At 46.8% G+C, this 22,672-nt stretch overlaps 10 protein-coding genes across 10 annotated transcripts; 5 read left to right on the plus strand and 5 right to left on the minus strand.

Annotated features, from left to right (window-relative positions):
* Positions 1-65: 65 nt before the first annotated feature.
* Positions 66-2,158, minus strand: FSST1_008636 (uncharacterized protein; the record flags this gene model as incomplete). Its single annotated transcript, XM_083225535.1, has 9 exons — positions 66-186; positions 236-484; positions 534-664; positions 713-1,311; positions 1,358-1,421; positions 1,485-1,546; positions 1,599-1,742; positions 1,791-1,936; positions 1,986-2,158. 9 exons carry the CDS (start codon positions 2,156-2,158, stop codon positions 66-68), a joined length of 1,689 nt encoding a protein of 562 aa, XP_083084597.1.
* A 573-nt stretch (positions 2,159-2,731) lies between these two features.
* On the plus strand, positions 2,732-3,223 carry FSST1_008637 (uncharacterized protein; the record flags this gene model as incomplete). Its single annotated transcript, XM_083225536.1, has 1 exon — positions 2,732-3,223. One exon carries the CDS (start codon positions 2,732-2,734, stop codon positions 3,221-3,223), a length of 492 nt encoding a protein of 163 aa, XP_083084598.1.
* Positions 3,224-3,460: 237 nt separating this feature from the next.
* On the plus strand, positions 3,461-4,285 carry FSST1_008638 (uncharacterized protein; the record flags this gene model as incomplete). The annotated part of the gene is made up of 1 exon (XM_083225537.1): positions 3,461-4,285. The coding sequence occupies one exon, from the start codon at positions 3,461-3,463 to the stop codon at positions 4,283-4,285; it is 825 nt and encodes a 274-aa protein (XP_083084599.1).
* A 284-nt stretch (positions 4,286-4,569) lies between these two features.
* Positions 4,570-6,525, plus strand: FSST1_008639 (major facilitator superfamily domain-containing protein; the record flags this gene model as incomplete). Its single annotated transcript, XM_083225538.1, has 7 exons — positions 4,570-4,715; positions 4,770-4,921; positions 4,976-5,171; positions 5,223-5,332; positions 5,380-6,066; positions 6,116-6,327; positions 6,382-6,525. 7 exons carry the CDS (start codon positions 4,570-4,572, stop codon positions 6,523-6,525), a joined length of 1,647 nt encoding a protein of 548 aa, XP_083084600.1.
* A 908-nt stretch (positions 6,526-7,433) lies between these two features.
* FSST1_008640 (general substrate transporter) lies at positions 7,434-9,186 on the minus strand (the record flags this gene model as incomplete). The annotated part of the gene is made up of 3 exons (XM_083225539.1): positions 7,434-8,198; positions 8,245-9,031; positions 9,086-9,186. The coding sequence occupies 3 exons, from the start codon at positions 9,184-9,186 to the stop codon at positions 7,434-7,436; spliced, it is 1,653 nt and encodes a 550-aa protein (XP_083084601.1).
* Positions 9,187-10,437: 1,251 nt separating this feature from the next.
* Positions 10,438-11,562, minus strand: FSST1_008641 (alpha/beta hydrolase fold-domain-containing protein; the record flags this gene model as incomplete). Its single annotated transcript, XM_083225540.1, has 1 exon — positions 10,438-11,562. One exon carries the CDS (start codon positions 11,560-11,562, stop codon positions 10,438-10,440), a length of 1,125 nt encoding a protein of 374 aa, XP_083084602.1.
* A 700-nt stretch (positions 11,563-12,262) lies between these two features.
* Positions 12,263-14,468, minus strand: FSST1_008642 (mate-domain-containing protein; the record flags this gene model as incomplete). Its single annotated transcript, XM_083225541.1, has 5 exons — positions 12,263-12,395; positions 12,449-12,777; positions 12,825-13,069; positions 13,119-13,658; positions 13,706-14,468. 5 exons carry the CDS (start codon positions 14,466-14,468, stop codon positions 12,263-12,265), a joined length of 2,010 nt encoding a protein of 669 aa, XP_083084603.1.
* A 1,254-nt stretch (positions 14,469-15,722) lies between these two features.
* FSST1_008643 (uncharacterized protein) lies at positions 15,723-15,956 on the minus strand (the record flags this gene model as incomplete). The annotated part of the gene is made up of 1 exon (XM_083225542.1): positions 15,723-15,956. The coding sequence occupies one exon, from the start codon at positions 15,954-15,956 to the stop codon at positions 15,723-15,725; it is 234 nt and encodes a 77-aa protein (XP_083084604.1).
* Positions 15,957-18,693: 2,737 nt separating this feature from the next.
* Positions 18,694-19,371, plus strand: FSST1_008644 (glutathione S-transferase; the record flags this gene model as incomplete). Its single annotated transcript, XM_083225543.1, has 1 exon — positions 18,694-19,371. The coding sequence occupies one exon, from the start codon at positions 18,694-18,696 to the stop codon at positions 19,369-19,371; it is 678 nt and encodes a 225-aa protein (XP_083084605.1).
* Positions 19,372-20,393: 1,022 nt separating this feature from the next.
* On the plus strand, positions 20,394-21,704 carry FSST1_008645 (uncharacterized protein; the record flags this gene model as incomplete). The annotated part of the gene is made up of 3 exons (XM_083225544.1): positions 20,394-20,687; positions 20,736-21,543; positions 21,592-21,704. 3 exons carry the CDS (start codon positions 20,394-20,396, stop codon positions 21,702-21,704), a joined length of 1,215 nt encoding a protein of 404 aa, XP_083084606.1.
* Between the last annotated feature and the right edge of the window lie 968 nt (positions 21,705-22,672).

Consider the following 22,672-nt stretch of genomic DNA (forward strand, 5'->3'; position numbering starts at 1 on the left):
CCTCTTCCTCAGTTCATAGACTACATCATGTAGTGCAACCCCTGTCGAGTGGAGAGACTGCAGGCCTACTGACTACAGATTGCCGCTCCATTTCTCCAGTTCGTAACATCAAAGTTGGGATACGGGTAGGCTGTAATCTCAAGGAGCTGCTCCAGCGGAGTTATTTTTCCATGAGAAGGGAAGACACTGCGACGTCGTCAGTAATCGCGATCCAGAAACAGGCTATATCACGTACATTGTGTGCCGAGGTAGACCATCCGAGACAATCTGATCCAACCACTGTCTCATCTGGCCCTGGTTTGAAAACTCAGCATCCAGACCAGCCTCCCAAGAATCGGCTTCAAATGCAATCACGGGTGAGTAGGCAGAAGCACATAGCTCCGTAATAACGACATAAGTCCAATCAGAAGCATGTGCTGCTTGGGCCTCCCAGTTGAACCAAGCCGTGATTGTGCCGTCGGTATGCGTATAAGGATGGCTTTGACTATGCTTTTGTGAGATATACTTGGCAGGTTTAGTGACGAGATCCTTACTTGAAAGTGATGAAACTAGCTGCAGGAACACTAGACCAATAATCTGCAGCGATTTCGGGGATAATCAACCTGGCACCGACTCGGGCGAAGTCGCGAACTCCACCAGAGTGGTCCCGGTGATGATGTGAAGGCTGTGATGATCAGTACTATCCTCAGCGAAATTGTTGTTTGATACATACTGCAACGAATGTGATGGGTTTGTTGAGGTTCTCTGACACCCATTGCTTGATGGTTTCACTCCATCCTGGAGGCGCATCGCAAAGAATCACTTCCTTGTCAAACTCAATGATGACCAGCTTGAACCCGAGGTCATCCCCGTCGTTGAGAACAAGCCAGTGTACCTGAGATAGACCGCGGACAGGGTTTTCTGCTCTCACGATCTTCAATGGTTGTTGAGCGATACCTGAGCCGAGCATACTGGAGCTATAATCAGTCACAAGGCCGTTGGAGATAAGGGATGATTTTTCAGGTGGACTTTTAGGTCCCAAGCTCTGATCTTCAGCAATTCCATCGAAGTATCCAGCGGGAAAGTCGGGATTCAGAGTGACTTCTTCTATGCGAAAGTCTTCTAGAACGGCACTGAGACGCTGCGAGCTCGAGTTGTAGATGGTTTGGACAAGACGAGGGAATTTGATGCCTTCGACTTCCTTATAATCAGAGAGATACAAGTCCTTTGTCGCGATCCCGTAAATTGGATGGCTCTCTGTCGTTCGTACAATGTATGGCAAGTCCGACTTTGGATCCATAACTACTGTGATGCCTTGTTGGCTGTCTTGGACTTTGAAGTGTTAGCGGTATATGAGAAGAGGCTGGGACAGGCATACCGGCTTGGAAATAGACTCCATTTATCTCCAAGTTTCTCACAGATACAGACGTGGAGTTTCTCATCTGAAATACGTCAGCTGGTCACATCTAATACTGTTCCAATGGCAACGTCAGAGTGTGACTCACGCGATATACAAGATGAGGGGACAACATCCGAGCCTCCATGATGAGATTTCGAGTGAGAGCAGCTTTCAATGTTAGGCATCTTGAGTTATTACGAATTCCAGATTGTGCTCTTACCATCAGTGTAGCCGAATGTGACATTATCTGGAACATGTATCATGTTGTTCCCTTTGACGTAACATGCAAAACCATCAGCTCCACCTTGTACAACAAGAGAAAAGTCAACTGGTTTGAGATCAGGCGAACCCCAAGACCACGAATCTAAGTTATGTTAGCATGAAGCTGCAGCTATGATGTGCGGAAGCTCACTCGAGGGGGTCGCATGACGGTCAATTCTCTGCTGCAAAACCTCGGCATCAAGCCTATAAGAGATGTTTTGGGACCCAGACGTCATGACCGATGTATCGGCTCTCATAAGCTGGTAGCTTTGCATAAGTGATCGCGATCGGTAGATGCTGTCTCCGTCAGTACAACCGAGTTTACATTTAGCTCTGAAAGTCTAACCTTGGTGCATGGAAAGTTGTTCCTTTCAGTTGACTGATTGGACCGGTACCTCCGAGGGCGTCGAGGGCTGCATCCACAAGTCCCTGGACTGTTGGTCCGGTGACCAGCTGTGCATGGACAGGTGTTGTTGAGATAAGACCCAAAAGGGCCAGGATGAACCAAGACCTCCCCATGGTGGTTTTGGAATGGTAAGTCGATACGATCTCGGCTTCAAGTCAAGTATTGGTAAGAAAGGTTTGGCCAATGTTATGCTGTGTTCCGTTGTGCTGGGAGAAGCACAAGGTTGGGTGCCTTGAGCAAAGAAGGGTTTGGGACCAGAACTGATCATGCAGGGAAAGCAGAAGCTTTATATACATATGCACTTGGAGGTGGGCGCTTGATAAAGTTGAGGGGTTATGGTGACCTTTCAGGTACAGTCGTGGCGCCCAGTCAAGCCATCAATCCTCGCGTCCTTCTTCCACTCCATTCACTACGAGAACCATGAAATCCCCACCTCGTATTTGAAGTCCTCAGATATTAGTGGTGAGCGTGTCTGAAATGTGGATTATTAGGTTTGAGTCGTTATTAGGTTTTCCGAGTGAAGCACAAGATACTCCCTTTGTAAGCAAACATGGAAGTGTAAAAATGAAAGTAAAAGATCCCATGGAAGAAACTTTTTGTTCAAGGATAAATACTCAACTGTCTCACCTTTCCCTTGAGTTGTTTACCAATCATCCTCTGCCTTGAGACTAATCAACAACAACCAGATGTCAACGCAACCCCTCACTTGTTCCAGCATGGAGCATGTTACTCAAAAGATAGTGATCGAAGACTTTGTCAATAGAGTCAGAACAGTAGCTGCACAGCGACCGGATGATCAAGAGGCCTTGCGTCGGGCTCGAGTGGCTGTGCGATTCTATCGCAGCTTTTGCAGTTCTTGTCCAACTCCCCAGCTTCAGCCATTGCGCCATGTGTCTGTTTTTCCAGTGCAGACGCACAGGCGGGGAGTCACTCTACCAACAGAGACATGCATGCAGATTATCGGCTACGTCAGTGACTGGATTGAACGGGAGGGTACGATGCGTCGATCAGAGGAGACAAAAACATTGATGTCTCTAGCTCGCACCTGCAAACTATTCCAGCATATTGCCGAGGGTTATATATACCGATTGCTACCATTCAGAGGACGATTTTCGGACGTATGGCGATTTCATTTCTCAATCAGTGTCGAGCCTCGTCGTACCACCCTTGTGCGATAACTCTATATTTGGTGGGGTGATGAGTACCGAAGACTGATTGACGTCGTCCGAACCTGCCCGAATCTTAGTAGTTTAGCACTGAGATGGGTACCTGAACGTGCATTCCAAGACTTAACGCCCGATTATCTCGAAAAACATGCAGAGAGTATGAAAGAGTTACTCCAATCGTGTCCTCAAGTCAGGACCTTCAAGTTCTCAGGGGCCTCACAAACACATCGTGGAATAGCGGCTCCAGACATGCATGTAGCGCAGTTCTATAAAGAGCTCACCGAACTTGAAACAGTCATCAACTCTGGTTGGGCGATGCATGCCCTATCGCACTACGACTTTTCCAATATAACTGTCCTGAGTCTGAGACACACAGTTCCCAACTATCGGGTTCATAGTTCATGCATGATTCCGCCTGGGGTTTATCAAAGTACTCCAGGGTTACGAAAATTAGTTCTGGAAGCGGAACTGGCCGACTTTGTCTTTTTGCGGAGAGCTTGCGCTGCGTGGGGTTCTTCACTTCAGCATTTTTGTCTTCATACAAAGTCCCGGATCTGCGAAGATGTCGTATTCCTGATTTCCTATCTTCCAGTATTGGAAGAGCTTTTGATCCTTGACGATGGGTTTGTTAACCGACAAATGATCGAAGGCATCACGAAACACAGTTGTCTGAAGACATCGCGCCTTCGGACTATCGTTTTGGGAGGTCTTGATAGATGGTCCATATCTAGACCATATCTGTGGCGTGAGGAACCGGTAGACCAGGCTCTTCAGTGTATGATCGACGCTCTACACCCGACCTTGGAGACGCTGTATCTAGGTCACCACCGGCCAGTGCAAAGGCCATGCCTCAAGCATCTAAAACAAGCTACCAATTTGAGACGGCTCAGGATACATATCGAAGAAGACACCAAGCAAGAAGACATTGATGAGTTGGCGGAGTGTACCAAGCTTCAAACACTACAGTCAAAAAAGCAGTTGACCTGCGGCGAGTATCTGTATTTAGTTGGTGGTGAGCCCTGCGAATTGCAATCACATGGATATGAACGAGGCTGGGGTGAGAATACATGGTAAAGAATAGGTTAAGCTTTTAATGAGATTCGTTGTTGTTATTATATTTACTCCATGTCATATTTGAAGTGCATTCACATTGATAAAAGTGTTTACATCGTGTCAATGTTATATCCGAACAATCCCGTAAGCCCTATACTCGATTGGGAAATCCGAATGCGGCCCTCACCGGTTGATAGAACCGCTATTGCGACATCGCAATTGCGTTATCATCCATGACTTTTTTCTCGCCTTATTTACTCCTACTTTACTCTGTATTTTTACCTCAGTACTGTAAATGATCAACCATGACAGGTGACGAAACAACACCACTGCTTCCCAGCAAGGGCAAAGGGGAAAAGTCCAATTGGCTGCGAAAGGTTTGCCACGTTGAAAATCGCATTTTGCTTGCGGGATTTCTCATTACATTGGCTTTTAGTTTCACTCAAGTTCCGTAGGTAGTCAGTCCCTTAGAACGGAATCTCCTTCAATGACTGACAACTCTCAGACTATTTTATGTCTTTCATTTAATGACATGCGATTCTTTTTATGATTCACATCCTCCATATGATGGCCCGGGCGATCGATGTAGTCGCGATGAAATTGCTTCCCAGACCGCTACCCAGTTTAGTATTTTAGGGATGAGCACAACGTTCTGCGGTAGGTCATGAATATCCTCTCACCACCAAGTTAATGCTGACTAAATGCTATTAGGCACATTAAATCTTTTTCTTGCAGGCTGGATAGCCAAAAGGTTCGGTCCACGCGTGGCGCTTCTATTGCAAATATTCATCCCGGCTATCCGAGTCGTGACGCAAATTCTTGGTGTTTTGACAGGCAAACGAGAAGGCATGTTGATCATTCAGCTAACGCAATTGATTACGATCTTCGGGGGACCAGCCGGTTACATGTAAGACTCCAATCCTCCAACAACGCACACACGATTACTTACCGTTATTAGCCTGGTCATCAATATCATCGCCGGCGAAGTCGTCGAGCCTTTGAGAAGAACAGCAGTCTTTGGGCGACTTCAGGGCGCAATTATGTTGGGACAAGGCATTGGGTATCTCAGTACGTCATTTCCATTGATTAACTAGCCATCTGGGCATGAACAAAAGCACTAATTATCCCAGCTGGTGGTATGCTCGGCGACATTGACATAAAAGCGCCTTTCGAAACATCCTTCTGTTGTTTTATCCTCTCAGGCATCTACGTATGGAGCGTACTACCTTACATATCTCCAGAGTCCATGTCCAGTGGTGGCAAGCCTGCGACGGGATTCCTCACCCCTCTAAAAGTACTCATGCCCCAAAAGCTGCGTTTGGTAGACGGGAAGACAAAAAAGCATCTCGGTGTTATCTTCCTCTGCGGTGGTATCTTCCTTGGGGTACTCGCGACAGACTATGCGCCTCTTCTTATTCAGATGTACGCAACCGCCGCGTTCAGTTTTACACAAGGAGATAATGGTTGGCTTATGTCCGAGTTTGCCATCATGAGGAGTTTCTTCTTGATCTTTTTGTTTCCCCGTATCATTACATGGGGGCGCGGTTACTATGTCAACTCTCCGACAACCTCATCCGGTGAAGTGGATGAAACGACCACGCAGCATATCCCAACCACTGCCGGGGAATTCGATGCGACTGTGGGTGAACAAGCAGACCATGAGCCCTACCAGGCTGTAAGCTCCAACAAAGATGACGAAGGAACTCGTTTCGATCTTGTCTTCCTGCGATGGAGTTTAGTCGTGGATGGTCTTCTTACTACAGTATCAGGTTTCGCAACACAGCGATGGCATATTTATCTCGGTAAGTTCCCTTCTCCAAACAAAGCCACACCTACTAACTAACTAAACAGCCGCCTTTCTTCTTCCATTCGGATCTGGTAGTGCACCTGCTGCCAAGGGCTGTATCACGCAAATGTGCCCAGACTCCCAACGTGCGGATGCTCTCAACGCTGTCACACTGGTAGAAAACATTGCACGACTTGCTACACAGGGACTCTTCGGTCTGATATTTGCTACCTTGGCTCAAGCCGGCAAAGCCTACGCCACATTTTTCTGCAATGCGGTACGTTTGAAACTTCGCGGACAAGTTTATCTCTGTCGCTGACATCACCAATAGGCCATCGCAATTGTTGCTATGGGAGTCCTTCTATTCTCGAACTTTCCACCTCCCGGGAGCACCTTGATTGAGAAAAATGATGGAGAGAATGAGGGACCCGGCGGAAGCCAAGAGAACGAGCCCTTGCTGAACGAAAGAGAGTAAGAGAGAGAACAGGATTCTTTGCAGATGAAGAAGCATAGGTCGGCGTTCAAAACATTGGCTAATCACACAGCCCTATCACAAGTGCATGATCTAAATTGAGCGAGTCTTTAATTCTAAAATATTGTCTGTCTTTAGCGTCTACCGAACTTGAAGAAGAAGGATAAATTGACATTTCGTTCATTGGTGAAGCACGATCCTGAACATAGAGTGGCAGGTCGCGGAAGAGAAGAAGTGAATTATGACAGATCCTTTTAGTCAAGGCGTAGCTCCCTGAATCTTCCACCGCCAAAAAGGTCCTTATAGCGAATAGGCCTCAGAGGTTTGTAGCTAGGCTCTGAGGTGCCCCAGCCTTTACGTATAGGAGCACTATTCGGTGGGCATTCGAATTTCCATTCCGCCTCGTAACGAAATCCCGGTTGGCTAACTATAGTGACATGACATCTAGATATGGAAGCTTGCTCAAAATATGGCGCTCAGAACCTGGAATTGAAACCTTGCAGTCTTCGGGGAAGTTTGAGCGAAACAGTACCGCCAGCTATGAGTGTCAGGGCTGTGAGAAGTGGCACGAATTTCATCGTCGCGACTTGTTTCGAATTATAAACATTATCGGTTGGTTATGAACTCTAGAGACATGCTAGCCCTGTTACAAGGAATAGATTGGTAAATTACTTGAAAAAATACCAACAAGATGGAAGGTATTTTTTCAAGAGGTAAGAATAGAAGAAGACTAGACTGACATTCTTATCTTCAGTAAATATTTATAATGACTAGCGGGGCTGTTGGGTCACCATCTTGCGAAACGAAGTATATTTTATATTTCTGGATACATTCATGTGCAAACTCGGGTTTGCAAGTTATGGCAGATAGCCGCAAACCCAATGGGCTGACCTACTATCTGTCGAATCACCTCATGTGCTCATGTTCACTTCATCTCCAGAAGCTGACTTAACACCAGGCTCAACATCCATAACATCCTTATGGTGTGCAGAGGCAGTCACGAGTCCAGGCTGTTGCTCTTTCAACTCCTTGAACTTCTTTTCGGCATCCCAGACCCATGGTGTGTCAGCGGCAAATAGCAAATCCATCTCCTCGAGAGTGCGCTGGTTACTCTCGGGGTACAAAGCCCACACCATCGGAATGGCCAGCAGGTTGGCTGCACCAAAGATGTGAAGTGTGTTCTCGCCAATCTTAGAGAACATGACAGGACAAAGAAGCGTTAGCCAACCGTTGCCGATGGACCATCCAAAGACACCAAACGCGTTTCCTTTGGCTCGAACTTGGAGCGGGAAGATCTCAGCTGGGTATAGCCAGGGCACCGTCAGCCATGTAGCGCCAAAGACGAATGTGAAGATAAAGACGAAGGAAGCGGCAGCAGCACCGTAAGAGTTCGCCTTGTCAATGTCTCCAGCATCCCTGGCATCTTGGCCAAGTCTGGAAAAGGCAGCAGCTAGAAACATGGCGATTCCCTGGCCTACCGCACCCCAGTAAAGCGTCCATCTCCGACCGATGCGATCCAAAGTGTAAACACAGATCAACGTAGCGAACATGTAGAAGATGTTGTTGAGACCCGATATCCATTGACTCTTTTTTGTGTCGAAGCCTGCGATACGGAAGATTGTCGGTGCGTAAACTGTAACTCCGGCAATTCCTACCCATTCTTGCATGATTTGTAGCTGCTTGCTGTCAGACTTTGTTTCAACATGATGCTTTGAGACTTACCCAGATGACAAGCTGCACACGTCTACCCGTGTGCAGCTCACCGGACCCAATACCGAAGAACATGTGGAAGTATGAATTCTTGGAAGATTCCTTGTTCTCGAGCTGAACGATATTCTTGATATCGGTATACTCAGCGTGGGCGCGAGCACGATCAAACTCACTTGACCCACGAAGGCGTTGGAGGATATACTGAGCTTCGTCATCACGTCCAACCTTGACGAGCCAACGAGGCGATTCGGGGAAAAACCAAACACACCCACAGAGAACGAGGAGAGGGAGGATCTGGAAGGCAATTGGGAACCGCCACCCGAACTGCGAGCCATTGTTGTCGATGTAGGAAAGTCCAAACTCGAGCCAGTACGCGACAACGACTCCAAAGATGTTGAGAGTGAATTCTATGGCGATGAATTGTCCACGGGAGGTATGTTCAGCTGTCTCAGTGGCCCAAACAGGAACAATAGCATTTAGAATACCTGTGCCGATACCGTTGACAAAACGTGAGCAGATCATCCAGTCGTGGTTCTGAGCTGAACATTGCAATGCAGCACCCAGTATTGCCCAGACAGAACCAACAGCGATAGTCTTGATTCTTCCAAGCTTGTCTCCGATCCATCCACCGAGGAGGCAGCCAAAGAGAGTTCCTAGATAGTAAACTGAGACGATTCCTCCTTGGAGCAGACTGTCAGTCACGACAGGTTCGCCAGTTTCTTCATCGACGTAACCAAAACCCATCAAATCGATGTAATGTTTCGAATTGTTGACACCACCCATCATTCCTTGATCGTATCTTTCGAATGGCGTTAGTCATTTATTTCATCGTAGAAGCGTCGTGGTTACATACCCAAAGAAGAAAATGGACAGAGCAGCCACACAGTTGATAGCAATGAGAAGCTGGCGTTTCTCAAAGTGGTTGGCCACATTGAAACCAGGAAGACGCTCCATAGTTTTGATTATTTATCCGAATTGGACGTTAATGGGATCTGACGATGGTTGCGATGGTGCGTGGTGGTGGCATTTATACATGCTATAGCCGGTAGTCGGGAGGACGATCAGACTACCTCTGTCCACTCGGGTAACAATATGCGAGCACCAACAGAATTTGTTGATTATTAGTGTATGTAGTTGCATTTTCATGGTACGGAAACAGGGTCGGCATTTAACTTTATTTCCTTGTTAGTGGTTAAAGTCCTGTTTTGCAATGACCGATCTGCAACCCCAATGTGATGTCGATGCTGCCCCAGGTTGGAGATTTGGAGACGGTGGGGCATATTCGGGTTCTGTCTTGGGTTCTCGCATGCGCACCAATCAATGTGTCTTCTGATGGATCCAGGCGGAGGTTCCCTTGGGCTTGAACAGTTTTCTCGCGACCATCTTAATAGGCAGCAGTTTAAACAGAGCGGATCCCATGTCCCGCTTCAACTTTGAGGTTCATATCGAGTCATTTAATGTCCCATCGTCTGATCATGTGCCTGCACATGGCTCTTTTCGTCAATGCAAGGGCTGGCGAGACGTATACATAGGTACTTACTTACTCGGCTATGGGCCGGGTGGGGAGACCTTTGCCAGCCGGCCATGACATCGTCGAGTTTGGAAGGGGAATCAGTCATAGAATTTGTCGTCAGAGGATCAATCAGTATTCTAGACTGTCAGTACTGGGAAGAATTGTTCCCGTTAATACTAATGACAGCAATTAAGCCCAAACACTAGATTATCGTCATCGTCCATGCCCGGTGACGGCCGAAAGGTAACATCAAATCCTCGGAGCCGATGAGCGGAGTAGCGATTGCGCCTATTGATAAGCTGCATGTGGCTTTTGGAAATAACTTGCTTAGCCGAAAGCAAGGCATTCGCGACAACCTTCCTAAATCCCGCCATCCATTTATGCGAAATTCGCCGACACTCTGTTCCACTGGCCAGCCACAGAGGCCGCACAAGGATTCGATCATGTCTACCAACTGTCCAAGGAGGGAGATCTGCAGCTCTGTAGCGCACTGGCGATTTTTACAAATGCCCGGAAGGCGTTTACTCCTCAGCAGAACTCAACAGCTTACACACGATCAATCTTGTCAACAATGGGATACGAGTCCAACACACCTAATCTTGTGTAATTGAGCTATTCGCGGTACAGAACAGGTAACTACCAACTCCGATCACAATTCAATATTTTCGTGTACATACAGGGTATCAATGTGATTAAGAACGCTTCAAAACATCAATAATCCACTCCAGACCCTCCTTGCTCTCCTTCAATCCATATTTGTATGCCAAGGGGAAACAGTGCATCTGTTGTTCCCAAGACAGCCACTCGCCATCGATACCTTCATTCCTACACTTTTCCCTAAACTCAACAGCCTCTGGACCAAGAACGTCATGTGAAGCTGTGATACCATGGATCTTGACCTTGTTCTTGACACACATGCTCAGGTCTGCGTGAATAGGTGATACCCTTGGGTCGTCGAAGCTCCAGTCCAGGCTCACATCAGACCGGCTCTTGGAGATGGAGCTCCCTGGGTCGTGGGATTTATCAGAGCCACTGGGCGCCCATTTACCTGCCGTGTCGTTGATGGCTTCCTCGCTCAAGATGGGGTCAAATTTGTCCACCTTTTTGATGTCGGCATTCTTGTGGCTCAAGTCTGCTGTTGGAGTGATGGCCAAGATAGCTGAAGGTGGTCGGATAACTTGAACGTCTTGATCTCTCATCGTCCAAAGAACACTACATAACGCAATGTTTCCACCAGAACTGTCGCCGGCAACAATAACACGCTCACCAAGCTCAGAAGACTCTCGTAGCAAGGCGTTATAGGTCTTGACTATTGCCGGGAATGAGTCTTGGACTGGGTCCTTGGGTGCAAGAGGGTAGCTGATCATCGTGAGCCTGGTATCTTGTAGCCGTTGAACCATCTCTGCGCAAAAAGTCCAATGCTGGCCAGTCGGTGGTGCTTGCCATCCTCCTCCCGCGTAATACAATATTCTCCTGGCATATCCTTTAGGTGGTTCATCAGAAGATGATTTTGGTTTCAACTCGTAGATCCACATGCCTTCCACACGGCGTTCCTCAACGTCGCATCGTCGACGTGCTCCTCGAGACGGCTTGCAGCGTGTCGGATCGTCAGAAGAAACTTGTCCTGTTTCAACGAGCTTTGGTTTGATAGGCTTGATCAAGTTGTGAATCAACTTGGTGGGCCACGACCTCCCTGTCCGCTCATCAACGTGGAATTCCTGACCATCATCGGAACTGAAGTCGGAATCCTGGTCCTGGTAGCCCGAGTCATGGTGGGCGGTGTCAAGAACCGATTGGGTCGCTGTTGCGGTCGTCATATGGTCGGAAATAAGACGAAATGAATAAAGGTTTGATCGGATCGGCCCTTAGATCTTGACAGGCTCAGGGATGAACTATGTATTAACGACACAATTATCACGAAACAACGTCGTCATACTCTTTTCATCAAAGGACCCTGAGATTGTCGACTACCCTTAATATGTACGATCTGCACGACGTCATGTTCCGTCTGACATCATGACTCCGCATTGTTTGCAACGTCAAAACAAGCCAAGAAGTGGCCTGACTAAGCTTGATTGGGAACAATATTGGATATTCACAGGTAAGAATTGGATTACTTACGCGTTTTACCATAAGGAATGGAGAAGGGTTGTACGATGGTCAAAGGGACCTGACACTTTGGCCATCTGCTAACATGAAGGGTCGAAGCTTGGTTCATGAAAATCAGGCTTAGCATCGTCAAAATCAGGGTCAAGCTTTTGACAGACTCCACTTGTCTCTGTCCAGGTTAGCACCGAGACATTATTTATTGCCTTTACAGAACAAGATCATTCATGTCATCACCTGTTTGTTTCAATGATTCATTTCTCTTCATTGTCTGAAAACTCATAATTAATACCCTGTTTACTTTTGAGCCATTGCCAAACCGATGTCCGCTCCAGTCGCCTTCTACATGTCCAAACGCCATCGCCTGCTTGACTCGTAGCATTATAATCTTTCGCTATTGTCTCTCGAGGCTCACTGCGATCGCGCGGAAGCTGAAATTGAAGATCGTCGACGATGAGTTTCTGTTCTCATTCTCGCTTCGGCTTGCGCCACAGCAGCCTCCCAATCCGTAAAGTACAGATAAATAGCCTCAAGACCTGACACACTATCGCATTTGGTTAGCAGAAGGCGGCGAAAACAACACCAAAGGAAACCTACACAGCTAGACCGGCTGTCAAACCAACCCAAAGACCAGCCAAATTCCACCCCAGACCAAAACTAGTGCCGAGTGCAATAGGCAGAGCGACGACGTAGTACGAGAACAGGTTGGCGTAACCACCGATAGCCTGTCTCCCGATGCCTCTCAAAAGACCATGCGAGACAGCTGCCAGAGCGTCAAATATTTGCATCACAGCGCATACCATGATGACATGGGACGCGATGTCAATGACCTGTTCATCATCTGTAAAGATGTTTGGTAGCTGTTTTCGCAGGGTTATAAACATCGTCAAGTTAAATAAACCAACAAAGAGTCCGGCAAAGATAGCCTACATGGTCAGTATATGATGGCGAGAAATGGGTACAAAATACATACAACTTTCGCAGTGACTCGTGCAGCATTGCTCAAGTTCGCGCCGATGAGATTGGCCACCCGAGTCGATGTAGCAATAGCCAAAGGGAACGGAATGTTGAACGATGTTGACGTGATCGTCACAAGAACACCCTGTGCAGCAAGTTGCGCGGTTCCAAATCTGCCAGCAGCAATGGTGAGGATCTCTAAAACAGAGAATTGAGCTTCAATCATGATCATGCCCGGTAGAGCCAATTTGATCATCGGTCCTGGTATAGTCAGCGACAAGGCCTTGAAGCAAGGTCACAGAATACTCACCCCAATTACTAAACGCCTTACGATTAAAGCCCTTCCAGCATTCTGATCCCTCAAATAGGCGCACATATAGAATGAGAAGAAGAGGCAGAAGATTGTGCGTAACGGCCATAGCGATAGCCGCACCGTTAAATCCCCACCCGAGTTTAAACACGAACAACCAGTTCTGCAGGAAGCTCAGAGGAGCGCCGACAAGCAGAGTGTACGTAGTAGCGTGGAACAGACCTTGCGACTGGACAAAACGTTTGGCGCTCTCAAATGCCGACACGCCGGGCATGCCAATGATCAAAATGCGCATGTATGTGGCTGCCAGTGCAGTTGTACGTCCTGGCCCGACAGCTGCGGCAAGAATAGGCTCAGAGAACCACCATAGAACAGCAATGGGGATCATGAGAAGCCAGAGTAACCACGTCATGCGCTGAGCCTGAAGGCCGACAAGGTGCTTATGGCCAGAGCCGTATGCTTGGGCACAGAGGGTATCGAGGCATGTCGCCAGACCTTGGACGGGGACATAGTATGTGATGCTCGCTGTCATGGTAGCCACTAGGGAGTGTCAGTGAATGATGAATAACTATGCTAGCGATACTCACAATTGACGGCAGCTAGCTCCTCCATTCCCAAACGACCAACGGTCAACACACTCGCGACAGTGACAGAGTAATGGAGCAGGAAAGTGGCGATCAGAGGTGCGGCATATTGGATCAAAGTCTTGGTCTCGCGCTGCCATGTCGTTTCGAGCTTCTGTGAAGCAAGCGCCTCCTCCCATCGCTTATGGACCTCGTCGGGTCCTGGTGTTGGCGGTATACCATCAAAGCGCACAATTCTTTCGCGCAGAAGCGGTGTTGTCTCGCCTGAATCCTCCGACGCGAAAAGCGGTTTATCGTGGTCGTGGACGCGTGTGCTGAAAAGGCGACGGTATACGCGTCCCCAGTAGGTTACGCGCCATCCTGTAGGTGGGTGTTTTGAGGGAAGTACGTCGTTGTCGCGAAGAAGGGAAACCTCTGCACGATAGGATTGTTCAAAGTCGTGTGGGTTAGGCGCGGGAATATCGATGCTAGTGGGTGGAACTGTCGAGAAGCCTGAGCCATATGCTATGCCATTTGGATGGAATGCAAGCTGTAGATCTGTCTCGTCGACATATCGCGGGTCTTGTACAGTTTCTTCATCGCGATGTTCGTCGCCGGAGGAGCACTCGTCTATGTCTCTGTCGAGTATTTCCTCCACATTTGGAGCCGGGTCAATGAATGGTGGTGGAAAGGCTAAATCATCGGGGATAAAGTCTGCAAAAATAGAGTGACGACGGCTTCTTTGATCGCCATCAGGATTGAACGGTGAAGTCGTGGGGAGAGACATTGCAGCAGTCTTGCAGAGGAAGTGCAGTGCAGTGCAGCGCAGCCAGCAGGTAAAACAACATGGCCCTGGTCTGCTCGCATATGTATATTATCACCAGATAGCACAATGACGTCCCCTCCTCATTCCATCTCACCGAGTAGACAAACCGCCTAAGAAAGTCGGTCAAAGACGGTCGTGATGTCAATTGATAAGACGTGAGCCTGTAAATGGACCAACGTGTGCGCCACAAACAACCAGTGTACACCCTCTCCCGAGACCCCGCGCATGGAATTGTGACTGGTAGACATGATTATGACATACATTAGCTAGTGCATCAAGGTTCGGGCGGCTTGAAACTTTGCCGCCCGGGAGATATGCCCCGAGATAAGATCACGACATTGCTGTTTTGGGGTAACACTGCATAAAAACGGTTGAGCAGGTCATGTCATTCCTTACAGATGATGAATCAAGATTGTTTGTTTGCTTTTCGCCACTTGGAACATTTTAGCAATTTACTGCTTAGAAAATCAACAAAAGAAACCATTTACAGGTTTCTGACTCGTTTCTTTCGGACTGGTGCATGGCACATGATGATTTGCAGTAGCTCACATATGAATAGCTTCAGACCGTCTCTCACTAATGGTCTACTACAACAAAATGCCCAGCAGATCATACCAGGGCCAACGAGTCTATGCTGGCGTTTCTGACCTCCCATACAGTGACTCACTTCTTTTCGCATCATATCTCGTATGCAGAAGGTCGCGAGAGAAGGAATCTGTGCATCTTCAAAGGTCCGTTATTTAACTCGTATTTTTAGCTTACTAGTCTCAATATGTCAACGCGATGCAACCACTACGACAGCCAATTGGCATTGATCAATCTGGTTTGTGCTACACTACAGATAAGTGACGCTGGGGATGTGTTATTAGTATACCAACATGAGGCATACAGGAAACAATCAAAACATTGTTCACGAATCTCAACTTCAACTGATACTGAAACAACGTTACATGCCTTTGTGGAAACAAAATTGTTTCAGCTAGATATCCAATCACATTTTGTTTTCCGTTCCTTTTGAGAAATTGTCTCACCGCATCATTTTTTGTATTTATCTGTTTATGTTATGAACATATCGACTAATGATGATTGAACATTTAACATTAATGCAGCACAAAAACCATTTCAGATAAACATTGAACCTCTATATGAGACAAGTACCCCTTCTGGCCCGGTTCACGATACTGCAAGAACAAGATATTAGCTTCAACTCATTTTCTAGTCAAGTCTTAACCAATCCAAAGACACTTGTACTGACAAATTACCACCCAGACCGTCATCGCAGACAAAAATACCATCGCCTCGGTCATTACACGTGAGTCCCTTATTGCGAAGATCTTCAACACGAGTCTGTTGAGCGTCCCTGTTGTTGTTATTGTCGTTGTTACCACGTTGTGGCATGACCATTCCAAGGGTTGCGAATGCAACAAAGAAGTAGACTTTGGCGAGCATTTTGAATGATCTAGAAAGTTGAAATAAGTAAAAGAATAAGAGTATTTGATTGGACCAGTCAATAGAGAAGTGAAAGATGTTTGGGAGGATTGTATGAGTGGATTGATGGGTACTACAAGAACGAGTGCGAAGTTATGATAAAAGACTTTCGCGGTTGTGTGGTTTAACTAGAGTTATGAACTATCGTTTCAGACGGCTATAGCATGACAATTAAGACGAAATCGAACACTATGTATTGTTGACCAAACCGCGTTTTATCCAGAAGTTTTAAATCTTTAGAATGGTTTCAAGGAAGCTTAGCTTGTATGGCGCATTGGTGATACGATTGTTTCAAATTCTTCTAAGCTTGCTTTAGAGTCCTGGCTGGCTGGATCTTGTTGATTGAGATATTTGGGTTTAGTAATTCTCGCTAACACGATATACAGCATCTATCAGTCATATTTCGCCAGAGGAAAGGATGGCAGGACGCCTGGTTATTTGAGCAGAAACAAAGTTAGAACGAGCAAGTTATAATAAGGAGCAAAGAACAATAGACTAGGAAGAAAGACTGCTTTTATTGTATTATTGAAATTATAAAGCAGCCTTGTCAGAAATTGGGAATGAGGTAACGCGTTCATGTCAGTATAACAAGTCAAATAGTACCTGGCTATCGACACCTCATCAGTATCCTCAACCAACTGCCGTTATGCAATCAGCTAACTTCTTCTGGGCTCAACTAACTACGAACTCCATGCCCACTGTTCTTTCGAAAGGCAGTTTGGTTTCGATTTGAAGAATGTCTCGAATCAACCATGTGCGTTCACCATTGACGATCGATTCCAGATCGTATCTTCTACAAAAACACATGTTACAGTTGATCGAAACGCGTTTAGATCCGTTGATGCTGTCATCGTTTCTCAGCCAGCAAACTCACGTCCCACGAGCTAGACGCCATGTAGACGCAGAGTTGGCTGCGGTCACAAGAGGATCGCGATCTTCACTTGCACATTTCTATGCGTCGCCCTGATAACATGTGGGTATGGAAGTTAGCAAAGACGAGGCACGTCATTAACGAACACGATCAACATGCCGTGCGAGTGCGACTCATGATTTACGATGATATAATATAGCAGGCAGGCGAGGATGAATCTCTTTGAGGATGGTTCGTCGTACAAATGGATCTTGTGACAGATGTAGTGGATGTCGAAAGAACGTCATCACCTAATTCCATGCACTCTCAAGTTGGTAGTTAAATAGAAACCTGCAAGTCATGACCTCTTCAGTGATCAGTTCTTCTTCTGGCATTTAACATTGCGGTTGTCTGGGCTTAGCTAACTTATGTTTCTTTACAGCAGAGTAAGGACCTCTGGACTGATAACAGAACTATAAGTACACATTAGGACACCGATGTTTTCTGCTGAGCTTTTGGTATCACAGCTGCTTTGGGAGGCTTATTCTTGTTCTTGAATTCATCACACATCTGCTCCATCGTTACCCACTCAACACCCTCGTGCTTATTGATATACTCGATTAATCTGAGATTGTCAGTATAAATACTTCATATCTCAAACACAATCCCATACCTCTCGTGCATAAGAAGAACATGTAGGCGGCCAGATACATCAGGATGACGGGTTATGGGAAATACACAAATCTCTTCCGAGTCGTCGGTGTATTCTCGATAGAAAAAGTCAAAGTGGTCTCTCTATAACTCCTCGACGTCGCGCGGGTTTAACCAACCATGACTGTTTGGGCTTTTCTTGCCAAACATCATTGGCGGAAGGCTACTAATCAGTCAGTATCCCAATCAAACTTCAGTGTCGTGAAGGTAGATTCTTTCATACTGCTGTCTATGTTAGCAAAAACCTGAGTACTGAGTAATAGAGCTTACCTCATCTAGATACCAATTTGCCGGGACCTCAACAAGACCTATATCCTAATCCTTGATCAGTGGCTTCATCTATATCTCGGCCTTTTGAGTGTAATCAATAAGGGAAGGTCGCTTGTATGTTGTGATGCGGGGTTTATTTGAAGCATCTGGAATATCTTCTCAACCTATCACATAACTACCGATGATCAGTCCTGATGATAACGGCCCTAAACATCATCGGGTTGAGGGGTTCGTAGCACGTCTACCCTGTATACATGACACTGGACTTGTCTCTTGTCCTATCACAGTTGATTATTTTTGCCCGATTCAACCATCAATAACTGGCTGAGCGAAGGCTCCCAGTTCGATTCCCTGTTTGTTATACAGTTCCCCAGAGTACAAGCATTTTTTATCCATGGATCAGATCACAACCTTTCACCAGGAGTGGTTAAACAGCGCGTTGTGTTTGATGATAACGTTATATGCGGAACCAACCGCACGGAACACCGGACAGAGGCGAATGAGCCCCGGAAAAGTGTGCTACTAATGTCCCAAAGTAGATACCTTATATCCGCCTCAGTCAGTTTCATCGTTGTCATTGATGACCCATCAACTCCACAGACAATGTCATGGCTCAGATGGTAAACCAATCATAAGTGCCAATTGATAAAGAATGGGTCTCAGTGCCAGGAATTAAACGATACAATGGAGTAATTATGAATGATTTCAAATCAGATCCATTTCACGTTATTTCTAGAAACCGGCAGTCTTCTCTTCCGAGCCATAACCCCAGACGTGACCTCTATAGCTACTGATATTCGACTACTCTTTCTCGATCATAAATCCAAGTCGATATCCACATTTGGAACAATTTCGAAGCAACTCAAAATGTCTTCCCTCAAGCCTCTTACACTGCACGCCCACCATACTGGCCCCAACCCCTTCAAGGTGGCCATTCTCCTCGAAGCTCTCAATATCCCATACAATGTCAAGCTCTGGCAATTCGGAGAAGGCTCCAACGGTCTGAAGGGCCCTAGCTTTCTTGCCATCAACCCCAATGGGCGTGTTCCCGCTTTGGAAGACCCCAACACCAACGTCACCAGCTGGGAAAGCATGGCATGTGTCAACTACGTCCTACGAGTATATGACACCGAGAACAAGTTCGGTCATCGGGAGGAAGCTGGCGAGCAAGGTAGAGTCGATGTTGAGAAGTGGGTGAGCTTCTTGATCACCACCATGGGCCCCATGATGGGACAGTGCAACTGGTTCCGCCACTACCACGATGTCAAGAATGAGAACGCATACGAGAGATACCTGGCTCAGGCGCAACGATGCTTTGGTGTTTTGGAGGAGCAGCTGAAGTCTCACAATGGAGACTGGATCCTGGCAGGCGAGAAGCCCAACGTGGTTGACTTTCACTTTGAGCCTTGGGTGCGACAATGCGAGTTTGCTGGTTTGACCATGAACGATTATCCTAAGGTCAAGGCTTGGTTGGATCGTGTACAGTCACTGCCTGTGGTCATCCGCGCCTATGAGAAGGTCAAGGCCGGAGAGGAGGTTGCATAAGGGTAGAGCTGGAAGATTTAAGATAGACAGAAATGGTACCACAACGCTTACAGTGCTTGCTTTGTGTTTTGTTATCAGCCATGACGAATGACCATTCGAACACAAGTGCCCAGTTCGATTTGCCAGTAACGCCAGGACGAGCCTTGAATGACTGGCATGGTACATTGAGACCGTGTAAGAGGTCTTTGAGAATGAACACTCAATCGACCTAGGTGAATTAGCTAGCTGCACGCGTGTAATTGTTAAAGTGAAATTCGAATAAATACTGGGCTGAGAAATGATTAATGATTGTGTTTTGATATACAGGCAATACAAACAATTTTGATGTTTTTATTTGATGTTGGTGCAGTGGCTAGCTACCCGGGCACTGATTTGCGGCGGTCAGAATAGTGCTTCCAGGCCCAAATTGATGTCGCGTGGATGCCCGAAACTACCTACGTTGAGATGGTGCCCTGGGAGCCTGTGGAATTAGGTCATCATGCCAACTTACAGCGCTCTCCGAAAACGTACGACAAAGGCGAAACCGTCTTCAGAGTTTAGTAAAACAAAAAGGCTGACATCGCAATAAGCAAAGAAAAAAAGTGGCATAAAGTGGTCCATAGACCTTGTCGCTTTTGCTTTGGATGACCGAAAGGCGCCAGCAGTTTTCCATACCCTTGGAATATGTCCTGAATGACAGATGTAGCTTCCTTGGTGTAGTTCGGGCTCCTCAAGGGTAGCCCCTCTAACAAGAGGAAGCGCAACCATTACAAGATAAGAACAGTATTGCAACCATTTGAAGATTGAAATGAATCCCGGATGACACCCGCACTGCAGTTCGAGAAGTCGGCTGCACTTCCGGAGGGTTCGGTCGAGTTGACCGACCGAACCCCACGCCAATGCCTCGTAAGCCGATGACAAACGACATCTGACAACGAAACAAAAAGGAGGAGAAGTCGCTTGACAAATACGAAGCACTCAAACGTCATAACATTGACCTAAGCAATCATTGCGTTTACTGCTAGCAGAAGTACAGAACAAACATGTCCAACCAACAGCACTCGGCCTTTGGTTCTGCTCACTTCATTACACCCGACCCCATCTTCGAAGTCACAAAACGCTTCAATGCGGATCAAGACCCTCAAAAGGTGAATCTTGGTCAAGGTACCTACCGAGACGAGAATGCTAAGCCTTGGGTTCTACCGTCTGTAAGAGAAGCTGAGAAGTTGATCGTCAATTCTGGACACGAATATTTGCCTATTGAGGGTCTGCAGAGCTTTCGCGACGCAGCAAGTAAGTTGCTGTTTGACGGTACTTCTGCCTATAAAGAGAACAGAGTAAGTAATAACCCATGGCGAGTGGTCGAATTGGCTGACGTCTTCCAGATAGCCACATGTCAATCGATATCTGGAACTGGCTCTTTGCTCCTTGCAGGTCTAGTCCTGCGAAAGGCAAACTCAGGCATTGAGAATGTCATCATCACAGATCCAACGTGGTCAAACCATGATTTGCTCTTCCATGAGGTCGGCTTCAACGTCATCAAAGCACCTTACTACAAGGATCGATCGTTTGACTTTGAGGGTTACCTTGATACCCTCAAAGCAGCTGACAAGCGTTCAGCGGTTGTTCTCCACGCATGTGCTCACAATCCAACCGGCTGCGACCCTTCGCGTGATCAATGGAAAGAGATTGCAGCAGTGATCAAAAAGAATGGAATCTTCCCCATAATAGACTCAGCATATCTTGGCTTCAATTCGGGTAACTACGATGAAGACGCCTGGGCTGTGAAGCACATCATTGAAGACCTGGGTCTCGAAGCAGCGGTTTGTTTGTCATTTGCAAAGAACATGGGTCTTTACGGCGAGCGTGTCGGCTTGACTACCATCGTCACCAAGTCAGAAGAGACAAGGAAAATTGTGTTTTCACTACTTCAGCAATCCCAACGACAGACTGTGTCCAATCCACCAGTATATGGTGCTCGGATTGCTTCCGCTGTTCTCAGCAATCCTGAAACCCTGAAGCAATGGCGTCAAGATCTAGTTACCATGTCATCTCGTATCAGGTCGATGAGAAAGAGACTTTATGATGAGTTGGTGAGACTCCAGACCCCAGGAGATTGGTCTCACATCGTCAACCAGACTGGCATGTTTGGATATACTGGGATAAGCAACCCGCAAATTGAACGTCTAGAAGGTCAGTACTACGAATCCTTTACTACGATTAGTGCTAACTGGTGTATAGAGAAATATCATATTTACATGGCGGATACTTCAAGGATTAGTCTAGCGGGCCTGAACGAGCACAACGTCGAGTATGTGGCAAAGGCTCTTGATAAGGTGGTCCGCGATGTATAGTTGAGTATGGATAAACAAATTATTATGCAATCTAAAAGTTTACATAATTATGGGTGTAAATGACGCAAAACGCGGATATGTGTGTTTAACCAACGACTCATGCTTGAATGGATCTGCCTTTTTCATGGGATCAAACAATCATCATCATAAATTATAGAATCATCGAACAATCAAGAATGCACTGGCGTTTTCACCACCGATGTCGGACATGGCGATAACTGTTACGCCATCTTAATGTTGCAATGAGTTAATGATCGGTGGCCACAGTAATACAATGACACACCGTGGTGGGTTCCTTCTAACGTCTCAGCTCGGTTACACTTGCTCTGAATACAGTCCATAACAAGATCATCTTCTCTCAAGAACGCACCAAGAATATCCCAGACGCGTGTCGTTTTATCAGATCCCGGTAGACAATTCCCATCCTCCCACGCCACCACTTTGCAGCCAAGAGAAGCTTCTATTTCACTCACACCCTCCATTGATGGTACTCCAATATCGGTTTCGTATGCATGATAGCTTCTAGCGTAATGCAAGCTGCGGAAGGACACACAGCCCCCTGTCGTCGCTTTGACAAGCCGATGCACGACCCTACCATGCCGCCATCCAACTACCGAATATAGTTTAGACAGTTCCTGTAACCGAACTCAAGATAGGAGTAGAACAAAAGAACGGTGGCATTCCCGACGCGAGGCGAAAAGAAGCTCCATGTACGAGGTCATGTCTTCACGATATCTGACCTATGTGGGGTTGAGTAACCATCGGGAAAGTATCCCGCTTGTCCAGCGTTTAGAGTCTAGACCAACACCTTGTCGAAACTGACCAAAGAAAAGTGACGACTTCATTAGGCTTTGGTGAAGCCGTATCTAGACATGTCCGTGTGACCCCTTTGAGAACCTACCCCGCTCCCCCAGACTCCCCGCGTTATCAATGAAGCCAACAGGAGTATCGGTTGGGGTACCGACTGG

Source organism: Fusarium sambucinum, chromosome II, assembly GCF_050947815.1.
Source record: "Fusarium sambucinum isolate potato_lamoka chromosome II, whole genome shotgun sequence".
NCBI lineage: Eukaryota > Fungi > Ascomycota > Sordariomycetes > Hypocreales > Nectriaceae > Fusarium > Fusarium sambucinum.